A 12,749-nucleotide genomic window follows, 5' to 3' on the forward strand; every position below is an offset into this window, starting at 1 on the left:
GGTGAGCGGCGCGCACGATGGGCAGGTGCTGCTTCTACACGGTGGGCACGCTGTCCCTGCTCCTGCTAGTGACCAGCGTCACGCTGCTGGTGGCCCGCGTCTTCCAGAAGGCCGTGGAGCAGACCATCCAGAAGGTGAGGCGGCGCGGGGCTGGGGGTCTGGGGGTGCTGCAGGGGGAGGGGGGACACTGAGATACCCCTCCCCTCCCCACCCCCGCGCCAAAGCCACTAACCTCCATACGTCCTTCTCTTCTTGGGCTTGGTAGGCGAGGGCGAGAGGCGCACGGGGCAGGACAAATGGCAATGTCTCCGGGTCACTCTTCCCTACGCCCGTGGCTTCAGAGTTTAGCGGAGAGGGGGAAGAAGCTCTCGCGTCTGTGTGGTCCTTCGCAGCGCTCAGCCCCACCACACCCCAATCACTGTTGGGGGGCCCCCACTCTTCCTTCCCACTTCCTGAAGACAGGGCGGGACTTGAAAGGCGCCGCGGAAGAGGCCGAGGATGCGGCCGTGCGGGGCCTTTGTGGTGGCGCGGGGCTGGGGAGGAAGAGCGAGCGTGCGGCTATTGTGCTCCCGCCGCCCGCGCCGGCGGCAGGGCCCTGGGCAGCCAGGCCCCAGGACCCGTGGGCCTGTCGCCATCTGTGTGGCCGCTGCACTTCCTTAACTGGCTCGCTATCTTGCGCCATCTACTTAGGCTGCGTCCGCACCCTCGCTATTCTTGCCCGTCTCAAACAGCCGCAATCTTCAGGTGAAGCTGCCTGTGGCCTCGGAAAGAATCTGTGTCTTTTCTCTGGAGTCACTTTAGCTGCCTTCTCCATCGCCTGTCTTCCCTGGTCCTTTCTTCGCCCCTTTCAGCCACAGCCACCACACCGTGGAAGCAGGACCAAGAGAGAGTTCGTCCTCGGTTCACTTTTTCCTTTAAATAAAAGCATCACTGGAGCCCCCTTTCTCCTCAGCACATCGCTCCATGTGTCACTGGAGATGCCTGGGCTGCACGTGCTCTCCGCCCGGCGCTCCATGCTTAGGAATCGCTTCTTCTGGGGGGCAAGGGACCTAATCTTCTAATAGCAGTGTCCAGAAATATTCCGCTAATTGAATTTGTAATTAAAGGCAACTTAAAAAGAAAAGAAAAAAAACCCCAACAAAACAAAAGCACCGAGCAAAGCGTAATTTAATTTTCAGAGTTCACATTCCACCCCCACCCCACCCCAAATCAGTTCCCCCCACGGAGCTTCTCAAGCACCATTGTCCACTTGTCCCCAGGCACTCCACAATCAAGGAAAATAAACAAACTCTTGCCCTCCTCCAGCCCATGGCAAGATGTTTTCCAGCTTGCAGACTAGCAAGAAGCAATCATGGGCTAACTCAGAGGCGAGTTTTAGGCCGTTTCAGAAGAGGGGTGTGAGATAAGGGCCTGGCTCAGTGCCACGAAGAAAAATGAAACCAGTTGCTGTCTCGGGCGAACCCCGACGCACAGCCGCCCCATACCTGTCAGTACAACCGCGCTCCACAGGCTTTTCCACAGCGGACGGTTCTGAAGTAGATTACCAGGCGTCTCTTCCCAGGTCCCTCTGGGTGGACTTGGATGGTCAACCCTTTGGTTTAGCAGCTGAGCATATGCATCATGTGCACACGCAGAGACTGCCTCTGGAAAAGGCAGTGGTGCGCCAGGTAATGAAGAGGGAGAACAGAGGCCTTTGGATTAGGGTGTTGGTCAGAAATAGTGACTCTCCCCTTGATTGCCAGAAGAAGAAAGAAGTACCACAGACTGCTCCTTAGGAACGAAGAGGGTGAGACGTGCCTCACACTCTGTGGACATGTCATCAGGAGGCACAGCCCTCGGAGGATGTCGTGGTTGGTAAAGCAGAGGGTCGGTGAGAAAGAGAGACCCTCACGAAGATGAACTGACAGTGTTGGCAACTACACATCAGAACGACCGTATGATGGTGCGGGACTGGGCAGTGTGTGCACAGGGTCCCTGAGTCGGAACCATTAGGGGCACCAAACAACAAGGTTTCCGTGAACTGGACTGGTCTGAGCATTTCTTCAGCCATGCCCCCGGGGACTCCATTTCTTGACCCAAAGGGGGTGGCTATGAACCAGTATGTCTGGGGCTTGGGTTTGCTTTGATATTTGGTGACTGACTTTTGCCAAGTGGTTTTCTCAGTGAGGAATAACCTCGGCTCTAATTGATGAAAGCACTGAGGAAGTAAAGTTTCAGAATTGTGCAACCTCAGGTAAGGAGAGAAGCCCCAGTTGCATAGTGGTTACGAGTGAGGTGCTGATGTCAGCACGTTGTCGTTCACAACCACCAGCTGCTTCTTGGGCCATGGAAGTAGGAAGTCTCATCTTTCTCCTGTGGAGCAGCTGGTGGTTTTGAACTGCTCACTTTGTAGTTAGCAGCCCAACTCACAACCATTCTGCCACCAGGGGTCCGAACCAATGCAAGGAGTAGAGAGGTTATAAGAATTCTTAGAGAAAGTAGGTGTAGTTTTCACGGGAGATCGTTCCTGTTAACTGCTGTTGAGTTGGCCCTTGAATCGTGGCAACCCCCTCTTGGCACGATTTAGATGGTTGCCATGATTTTGATGATTTTCGTTGGCTGGTGTTTTGGAATAGTTTGCCAGGCCTTCCTTCCTAGTCTCTCCTAGTCAGGAAGCTTTGCTGCAAGTTGTTCAGCTTCATAACAACTTGCAAACCTCCTGACAGATGATTGTGGTCCAAGCATTGAATCCAGGTATCTTGAACCAGTGCCTTCTTGGGTATAGTTAGTGATTAGTCCATACGAGCAGTTCTATGTTTATGAGATGTCATATAAATAGGGGAAAATTGCATGAGATTTGGAATCAGATACAAAATACAAAACCCATTACCATTGAGTGAATCCCAATGCATAGCAAGCCTGTAAGACACATTAGAACCGCCCCATAGAGTTTCCAAGGAGCCCTGGTGGTGAAGCGGGTTTTATGTTGGGCTGCTGACCAGGAGGTTAGGAACACGGAATGGCCAGCTGCTCCAGGGGAGAAAGATGAGGCTCACAAGTCGAGTTGTCTTGGAAGCCCCAAGGGGCAGTGCTAACCTGTTCTACAAGGTCACTTTGAGTTGGAATCAATTCAATGGCAGGGAGTGAGAGAAGAGTTTCCAAGGCTGTCAATCTTTGCAGAAGCCCGCCAGGGCACCTCTTTCTTCTGCAGAGCAGAGCGGGTTTCAGTGATGGACCTCTTGGGTAGCAGCTGAGCACTTTACCACTGTGCTCTCAGGGCTCCTGGAGTCACACGTCCTACATTTACATTGAGCTCTTGCTATTTTACAGACTTTGTGGCTTTGAGAAAATGACTCCCCTTCCATTTTGTTACTTTAAAGCAGTGGTTCTCAGCCTTCCTAATGCCACGGCCCTTTAATACAGCTCCTCATGTTGTGGTGACTCTCCCAACCATAAAATTATTTTCATTTCTACTTCATAACTCACTTAGCTACTGTAATGAATCAGGTAACCCCTGTTAAAGGATTGTTCCAGTCCCAAAGGGGTCGCGACCCACAGGTTGAGAACTGCTGCTTTAAAGGGAGGTGTGGGATTGTGTGGGGGGTGCTAACTACCCTTGATGCACTGGTATGTTTACTTATTTAATTTATTTTTACATTTTTGTTGGCACCTAATCCACATATCATACAATTTAATAGTTCAATCGTTCAATTACATCGAGATGAATTATACAATCATTACAAAAATCCATTTTAGAACCAACTACCCCACCTCACCCCCGCCAACCCAGTTAAATCGCCTTTAAACTGAGTTGTGTAATCAGAAACAGTTCCAGTGCTCCCACCCCCACCCCGCCTCTGTTGTTACTCCTGAAATCCCCTCGCAACCGGTACATTTATCTTGAAGCTCACAAAGCTGAGGTTTCTGGAGCCCTTGTTTCAAAGACCCTTCTCAGGCTCTGGGCCTCATCCTGTATCCCTGATATTCGTATTCTAAGAGTGGACCCTTGGAGGTGATTTAAGCTTCAGGACCCAGACTGCTGCATCTGCCTCCCTGGGTGCCATTGTGGGACTCAGTGAAGCCATCCAGGCAAAGATAGCACAGTATCCTACACAGAGCAAGTCATCAATATCTGTCGGCTGCCAGGATTTCCATGATCAGGACGATGGCACAATGTTTGCATAACTTGACTTTCATTCATTCAAAGGTTGCTCTCCTCCTCCTTGTCCACAAGAGGAAAAGGGATGGCATTCGAATGAGTAGGGTTGGCTCGTTGTGGGCAGCTTAGTGCAGTCATTCCTAGTAAAAGAATTTATCTACAGGGATCATTGTCCGTGAGCCCAGAAGTGACGGGGTGTTGTTGGAAGAAAGTTCTTATATTCCCAGTGAATATGGTGGAAGGAATGAAGACAATTGGGCCCCGTTCTTGGCCACACTGGTGATTCTTCTGTTGGGCAAGACCTGTAATTGGTTCTGCTTCATTGTTTTCATTTGCCCATTTGTAAGTGTCCCTCCTCCTCCCCGGGCTGGCATGAGCATTAACAAGCCTGGGCTGGCAAGTGTTTTGAGCGAGTGTTGCAGGGAGACCCAGCAGTCTGTTCTATCTTCTAGAGCCAGGAGGCCTGGGGCTCTGATGGTGCCTCTCAGACCTGCTGACAGACAAGGGCTGTTCAGAGGGTTACTCTGAGGGCATGTGCCAATGGACTGTTTGAAGTAGGTGCAGCACCATAGCTTGGCTCAGGCCTGAGCACTTCTCCCACCACAGCACAGATTCATCCTCCAGGGCAGCGCCCCCAGACCTGGGACAGGCCCTCCAAGGCCGGTTGAGAGGGGAAGGGCTGAGTGAGGCAGCACTGACATGCAAATCCTGCCAGCTGCCTGGAAGGGCAACCCCTTGCCAGTCTGAAGTCACAATGTCAGGTATGTGGCTAGCTGGCTTGCTGTGTCCTAAGAGATTTTTCTGCATTGTGTGCCCCCCCCTTTTCTGTTTTTAAGTAATACCACCCCCCCATCTCAGAGCTTTTACTTGTCTATATATGAACCTTCCCCTCCTAAGAGGGAGCCCTGGTGTCATAGTGAAGTATACATTGGACTGCTAACCACAAGGTCAGCAGTTCAAAACCATGTCCTGCTCCATGGGAAAAAGAGGAAATTTTCTACCCCTGTGAAGAGTTACAGTCTCAGGAACCCATAGGGCAAGTCTACCCTGACTTATAGGATCACTGTGAGTCAGCATCAATTCAATGACAATGAGTTTGAGGTGTGTGTGTGTGTGTGTGTGTTTGCTTCCCCTCTTAAACCTGGGGGAAAGAATTGTACTTTATATAAAAATGCCCTCAACTTAAAAAAAATAAGAATAATAGGAGCTATCACAGAGCTTACTCTTTACCTAATGCTTCTGTAAGAAAATACCACTTTCCTTTATTAAGTACAAATACATATTTATTGAGCACCTACAGAGTCCCATAGGAGCCTTGGTGGAGTAGTCGGTTATGCATTGGGATGCTAACCGCAAAGTCAGCAGTTTGAAACCAGCAGCTACTCTGCCAAAGAAAGAGGAGGCTTTCTCCTTCCATAAAGAGTTACAGTCTCCAGAAAACACAGGGGCAGGTCTACCCTCTCCTACAGGGTCCCTCTGAGTGAGGATGTTTTAAAACAGAGTCCTATTGTGACGAGGTCTCTCCCGTGAGTCTGCAGCTAATAGCAGCAAGCCAGAACTGTGCTAGTTGGTTAGGATGCATTACAGGACAGCAACACAAGGGCAACACCTGCCTTCATGGAGTTTACATTCTCACCTCCAAAGAGAATGGAGAGGGGGTGTCTAGGGGGATCCTCAGGCTCCCACTCCATTTGCCTCCTTCCTGTAGCACAACCAAGAGAAGGCAAGACAGACCGCTCAGTTAAAAGCTAAAGAATGTTGTTGTTAGGAATCCTGGAGTCAGTTCAGACACACAGCGACCTTACAACAGAACAAAACATGGCCCGGTCATGCGCCATCCTCACAATTGTTCCTGTGCCTGAGCCTGTTGATGCAGCCATGGCTTCAGTCCATCTCATTGTGGGCCTTCCTCTCTTTCACTTCCCCTCTACTTTACCAAGCATGATGTCTTTCTCCAGGGACTGGTCTCTCCTGACATGTCCACGTACGAGAGACAGAGTCTTGACATCCTTGCCACTAAGGAGCACTCTGGCCGTACTTGTTTCAAGACGCATTTGTTTGTTCTTTTGGCAGTTCTTGGTACTTTCAATAGTCTTCTTCAGCATCACAATTCAAATGCATCGATTCTTCTTCTATCTACATTATTCAATGTCCAACTTTCACATACATGTGAGTCTATTGAAAATAGCCAGGGGTCAGGTGCACCTTAGTCCTCAGAGTAATATCCTTGCATTTCAACACTGAAGAGGTCTGGTGCAGCAGATTTACCCAATGCATTGTGTTGTTTGATCTCTTGACTGCAGCTTCCATAAGCAAAAGCTAAGCCATAAGAAAAAGGAAATAAACTAAGACAGTATGGTTTACTGGGAAGCTTGGTTGCCTTTCCATGTGAAACTAGAAAATAAAACTCACTGCCATCAAATCTATTGTGACTCATAGCTGACTTACAGGAGCGTTAGGACCCCTGGTGGCAATAGTGGTTACTCATTGGGCAGCTAACAACATCAGCAGGTTGAAACCACCAGCCACTCTTTGGAAGAAAGATGAGGCTTCCCACTACACTAAAGAGTTAAAAGAATCTTGAAAACCCACAGGTGAATTTCTTCTACTCTGCCCTTTCGGGTAGCTGTGAGTTTCAATGTAAGGCCTTGAATTATGGAAGGACCCAGTAGAGGCCCTCACCCAGACTGAGGGCAGGGGAGGCTTCTCACATTGGTTGCCAATGGGGCTGACTCTTCTAGAACTATTGGCCAAGAGGAGGCGGGAAGGGCATTCTAAGGCAGAGGAACAGCATGTGCCAAGACTTGGAGGGAGGACATGGCTGGTTGGAGGAATTGTATGGCTGGAGTCAGATGTGAAAAGGAGTATAGAGAAGGGAGGCCCAAGGTAAGCAAGGCCAAGTTAGGAAATGCCCTCCTAGTCAGTCACTGCACCCCCCCCAAGAGTGACCCCATTGTGACCTCCATTTACAGACCAGTTTTGCCGTTTTTTAACTTTATAAAGTATATGTCATAGTGTTTGTAATTAGTTTTCCTTCTATGCTTATCAAGCTTTTCCCCCTAAGTCTCCAATGTTTACAACCATGGCGTTAAAGTAGGTCACTGAACAAGAGCTTCCTCTTCTTCCATCTCTTCCACGAGATGGATCGATGCAGTGACTGCCACAATGGGCAAATGCTGTGAGGATGGCACAGGTCTGGGCGGTGGTTTGTTCTGTTGTTCATGGGTTGCTGTGAGTTGGATCCCAGCCGGAGGGCACCTGATAACAACAATACTGACCATGCCTCTCTTCAAAGTTAAGAAGACTTAGAACCGCCTTGCCATCAAATCTATTCCGACTCACAGTGACCTTACAGGACAGTGTAGAACTTTCTGGTGTGTTTCCAAGGATATGAATCTATATGGGAGCAAAACGCTTCCTCTTTCTTTTCCAGAGTTTTAACTGCTGACCTAGTGGTTAGCAGCCCAATGAATAACCACTACACCATCAAGACTCCTTAGAATCACACACACACACACACACACACACACACAATCTTAGTTGTTGTTTGGTGCCATCGAGTCAGGTCTGACTCATAGGGACCCTAAGTACAGCAGAGTGAAATACTGCCCTGTCCTGCGCCATCCTCACAAACATTCTGTTGGAGCCCATTGTTGCGTGTTGTTGTGGTTAAGTGCCATCACGCCAGCTGTGACCCATAGTGAGTCTACGTACAATGGAACAAAACACTGCACCATCCTGTGCCATCCTCACAATTGTTCCCATGCCTGAGCCCATTGATGTAGCCGTTGTGTCAATCCATCTCCTTGAGGGCCGTCCTCTACTTCAATGCTTCTCTGTTTTACCCAGCATGATGTCCTTTTCCAGGACTCGTTTCTCCTCCTATTAATATGCCCAAAGTCTGTAAGATGAACTCTTGCCATCCTTGTCTCTAAGGAGCACTCTGGCCTTACTTCTTCCAAGACTGATCGGCTTGTTCTTTTAGCAGTCCATGGTACTTACAATATTCTTTTCCAACACTAAAATTCAAATGCATCAATTCTTCTTTATTCAGTGTCCAACTTTCACATGCAAAAGAGGAAATGGACAATACCATGGCTTGGGTCAAGTGCACCTTAATCCTCAAAGTAACATCCTTGCTCTTCAACACTCTAAAGGTCTTGTGTAGCAGATTTATCTAATGCATTATGTCTTTTACTCTCTTGACTGCTGCTTCCATGAGCATTGATTGTTTATTGAAGCAAGACAAATCCTTCACAATTTCAACCTTCTCCATTTATCACGATGCTAGCTATTGTGAGGATTCTGGTCTTCCTTACATTGAGTTGTGATCCATACTGAAGGCTGCAGTCCTTGATCTTCACCAGCAAGTACTTCAAGTCCTCACGTTCAGCAAGCAAGGTTGTGTCATTGGCACATCGCCGCTTGTTAATAAGCCTTCCTCCCATCCTGATGCCACGTTCTTCTTCATGTGATCCTCCTTCTCCGATAATTTGCTCAGTATAGAGATTGAACAAGGATGGTGAGAAGACACAACCCTGATGCACACCTCTCCTGAATTTAAATCATGCAGTGTCCCCTTGTTCTGTTCGCGCTACTGCCTCTTGATCCCTGTACAGGTTCCTCATGAGTACAAGGAAGTGTTCCGGAATACTTCAGTGTGCTGGATGGAGTTCATTGCCGCATAAAGACCATGCAATCTGTGTTTTTACAGCTAAGGAAACAGGCTCAAGGCAAGTGAGCACTTTCTCTAAACCAAAATGGAGAACTTAGGCCGAGAGCAGGCAAGCGGGGTATCCTGATTTGAGATTCACTGTTTCGCATGCCAAGGATGACCGCTTCCCTAGGGTCCATCCTGCTGTCCCCATCTAACTACTGGCAGCCTTTTTTACTTTCCAAAGACTCCCAGGTAGGACAGTTTATTCTGTGGCCATGATCCCGATGCCACACTGCTTATTCTCCATTCTTTAGCAGTAAAGGGAAGCCGTGTTCTCTAAGACGCTGAGGTCCACCCAACCTAACCCAAGAAAAGTGAGATTCTTTTTTGGAAAGCTAGAGAAGGCAGCTCATGGAAATCTACGGGCGAGAGGCCAGTAAGGGCTCCTGGGGGTGCAGTAGAAAGTGGGAAGCCACCAGAAATCACGGGTGCCCGTGTCCTGTGCTCAGTCCCTTGCTTTCGCCACCAGCGAGCTTCCCCTGTTGGCTAATGGGGCCCAGCTTATCAAGACCTCCCCGCCTCTGCTGGATCCTCCACTTCCTCACGTGCTTCCTCTCTTAGCTGCTCCTTTCCAAATCTGTAAGGGAGTAATGAGTTGGTTCAGCCCAAGCAGAAATCCCAGCTCTAGGATCAGACAATAGGATTATTAATTTCCTTGCAAGATTCTCTTAATCCCTAAGCAAAGTAGCCTGGCGCCTCCATGGCTTCTAGAAACATCGTCTTGTAATATGTTTCAACATTTTATGCAGCCCTGTTAACCACAGGGGCACTCCTTATTAATAAGTAAGGCAACGGAGGAGACCACTGGCCTCAGTTTCCGATCCTGGGCTCCAGGGAGTCACGTCCAAATCGTTGATGGAGCTTTTGAAATAGCTGACCCCAGCCCACAGCTGCTGGGTCAGATTAGTCAAGGGACCCAGAAATCTCCTTTCAAAAGCTGGTGATGAAGTCCTCCAGGGGCTTGGATGGTCACTATACTGACTGCTAACCACAAGGCCAGCAGCTCGAAACTACCAGCAGCTCCGAGCAAGAAAGACGAGGTTTTCTGCTCTTGTAAAGAGTTAGTCTCGGTAACTCACCGGGCAGTTTTACCTGGTCCTGTAGGGCCACGCTGAGTTAACATCGACTCCTTGGCAGTGACTCTGGGTTTGGTGCTTCAGGTTGAGGCTATTACTACTAGGGATTATGTTATCTGCATGTTTATATTAAAGGAAAGATTTGTGGGGGGTTTTGGTGGCTGGGGATGGGGAGTGGAGGTCAGGGAAGAGGAAGGTTCTTGGAAATAGAAAGTATTTTGCTTCTTTGTTTAATAAAATGCATGATTTCAGTCTGTCAGGCCACATCAAAGGCATCATCTGTTCAGCCAGACATTTGCTCCTTTCCCAGGGAAGAATCAGCAGGCGGGGAATAGAAGATCATTAATGAAAAGACAGGCTATTGGCCAAGTGACTGGGCATGCATGGCATATGTCTTCAAGCTATAGACCATATAATAATGGAGGGAGCATGTTTGATTAAGCCTGGCAACTAGTCCAAAGAAAGCAAGCGAGGACTATATGGGCTACTTTAGATGTTTACTTTCTATCTCTTAAGGCACTGATAGGTCTAAGTGTTGGGAGTCATTTGCTCATTTAGCAAATAGTTACTGAGCAGCCCCTGAACTTTCAGAATGTAGATGCTAACGGGTCATCTTGCTTTCAGGCCCCCTTTACACTTAACAATCATGAGGATCCCTACGAATTTCTGTCTCCATGGGTTATAGCTATCCTATTTGCCGTATTAGAAATTAAAATGGAAACATCTTAAAACGGCCGTCCGAGCAATTACATCATGGCCCGTCACGAAGTGCCTGGAAAAGGCCATGCGTGCTCTCGCGAGAGAATGAGAGAAATGCTCTCTGAGAATGCTCAGGAGAGGAGTTTTCACTCCCTGGACCCACCGAGAAGCAGGGGCTGTGGGCTGCACGACAGAGCTGTGAGCGGCTGATGTGTTTTCTAGTCAAACAAATATGCCGATACTCTTTGAATCTTTAAGAAGCGTGTGGTAACACTTTTACACCACGGTAAGGGCAGTTGGGAAACTCTGTTATTGAAGTTTTCAAGTCACCATGATTTTGTTTAGTGCCTTCTTCATTTACTGGGCCCCTATAGAACGTGGGGTCCCTGCTGAATGAGCTGACCTGGCTGACTGCAAGGTTGGAGGTTTGTGTCTCCCCAGTGGCACCTCAGAAGAAAGGCCTGGTGGTCCACATATATGTATGTTTAAAATCAGCCACTGAAAACTCTATCAAGCAGAGTTCTTCTCTGACATACAGCATCGCTGTGAGTTAGAGGGGACTTGACAGCCAGTCTTCCTGTAGCTTCCCAAAGAGTTGCTGCTAACATGTGTCGCTCAGCTCTGCTCGGACAGGGACATTCTACAATCAAATCCCTCTCTCCTGCCCTGCTCCTCTCAAGTCTGGAGGGATTATCAGGCCGCACGACTCTGATTTGTTTTCAAAGCTAGTTGAAAAGCGCTCCTAGGAGGGAGAGAACCTATCGTAGTAACTCTGTGTCATTTCCTCGTAAGACCAAATGCACTGCCTTCTGCAAAATGGATGATCAGTGAATGCAGTCTTTGGTGGAAGGATGGAAGGATGAATAGGCTCTGTCTTTGAGAAGCATTCTGATGGCTTCTTGTTGTGCTTTTAGGGAGCCCTGGTGGCGGCCTGGTGGCGGAGTGGGTGGTTACACATCGGGCTGCTAACCGCAGGGTCAGCAGTTCAAAACCAACAGCCACTTGGAGAGAGAAAGAGGAGGCTTTCGACTTCTGTAAAGACTTACAGTTGCAGAACCCCACCGGGACAGTTCTACCCTGGGCTCCGGGCCCCTGTGAGTCAGTGGCAGCTCGCGGGCAGTCCTTCTGGTTGTGGTTGTGGTTTTGGAGTGCACCCTTTGATGACTGCAAGAATCCAGGCTGGGGCTGCTAAGTGTCAGGGCTCTCTAGCACTCAGTAGTAAAAGTTCATCAGCTTATCTCTGATGCATTGCTGACCGAATCGGGTCAGCCTGGTCAGCAATTCCATGCCCAGTGCGTAGATCTCTGAGAGATTTTTATTGTCGGTCCTGCCTTTGATCAGCTCTCTGTCTATTCAGCTTTAAGAATTTAGACTGACTGAAGATCCCTTTTAAAACCCCTTTGAGACAGAACTATTTTTTGTTTGTAATGTTTGGGTGACAATACGTTTTTTTGGACAAAAGTTGTTAATAAGCCTTCCTTCGATCTCAATGTTGTATTCTTCATACGGTCCAGCTTCTTGTATTATTTGCTTAGCATACGGATGAATAAGGTAGGTGGAATGATACATTCGCATATTTATAATTAAATTACTTGATAATTCCACCAGGAATTTTCGGTCATATCGTATACCATATATACTTGAGTATAAGCCACCCTGAATATCAGCTGAGGCACCTAAATATTCTTTTTAATCATTTTATTGGGGGCTCATACAACTCTTATCACAATCCATACATCCATCCACTGTGTCAAGCACATTTGTACATGTGTTGCCATCATCATTCTCAAAATATTTGCTTTCTACTTGAGCTCTTGGTATCAGTTCCTCATTTTCCCCTCCCTCCGTGCCTCCCCAAGAACCCTTGATAATTTATAAATTATTATTACTTTGTCATGTCTTACAGGGTCTGATGTCTCCCTTCACCCACTTTTCTGTTGTCGGTCCCCCAGGGAGGGGGTTATATGTAGATCCTTGTAATCGGTTCCCCCTTTCCAACCCACCCTCCTTCCACCCTCCGGGTATTGCCACTCACCACTGGTCCTGAAGGGATCATCCATCCTGGATTCCCTGTGTTAACAGTTCCTATCTGTACCAGTGTACATCCTCTGGTCTAGCC

At 48.3% G+C, this 12,749-nt stretch overlaps 1 protein-coding gene and 1 long non-coding RNA gene across 3 annotated transcripts in view; one reads left to right on the forward strand and one right to left on the reverse strand.

Annotated features, from left to right (window-relative positions):
- LOC123520984 overlaps positions 1-320 on the reverse strand; it is a 13,556-nt gene extending 13,236 nt beyond the window's left edge. For both annotated transcript variants that reach the window (XR_006679488.1, XR_006679489.1), the window contains exon 1: positions 233-320. This is a non-coding gene — a long non-coding RNA (uncharacterized LOC123520984). The remainder of the gene's footprint in view (positions 1-232) is intronic.
- SCARB2 (scavenger receptor class B member 2) overlaps positions 18-12,749 on the forward strand; it is an 87,929-nt gene continuing 75,197 nt past the window's right edge. The window contains exon 1 of the mRNA XM_004703211.2: positions 18-134. Coding sequence (XP_004703268.1) covers positions 18-134 — 117 coding nt within the window. The remainder of the gene's footprint in view (positions 135-12,749) is intronic.

This window comes from Echinops telfairi, unplaced genomic scaffold (genome assembly GCF_000313985.2).
Source record: "Echinops telfairi isolate 266 unplaced genomic scaffold, ASM31398v2 ScPeMD7_7468;HRSCAF=8506_0, whole genome shotgun sequence".
Taxonomy (NCBI): Eukaryota; Metazoa; Chordata; class Mammalia; order Afrosoricida; family Tenrecidae; genus Echinops; species Echinops telfairi.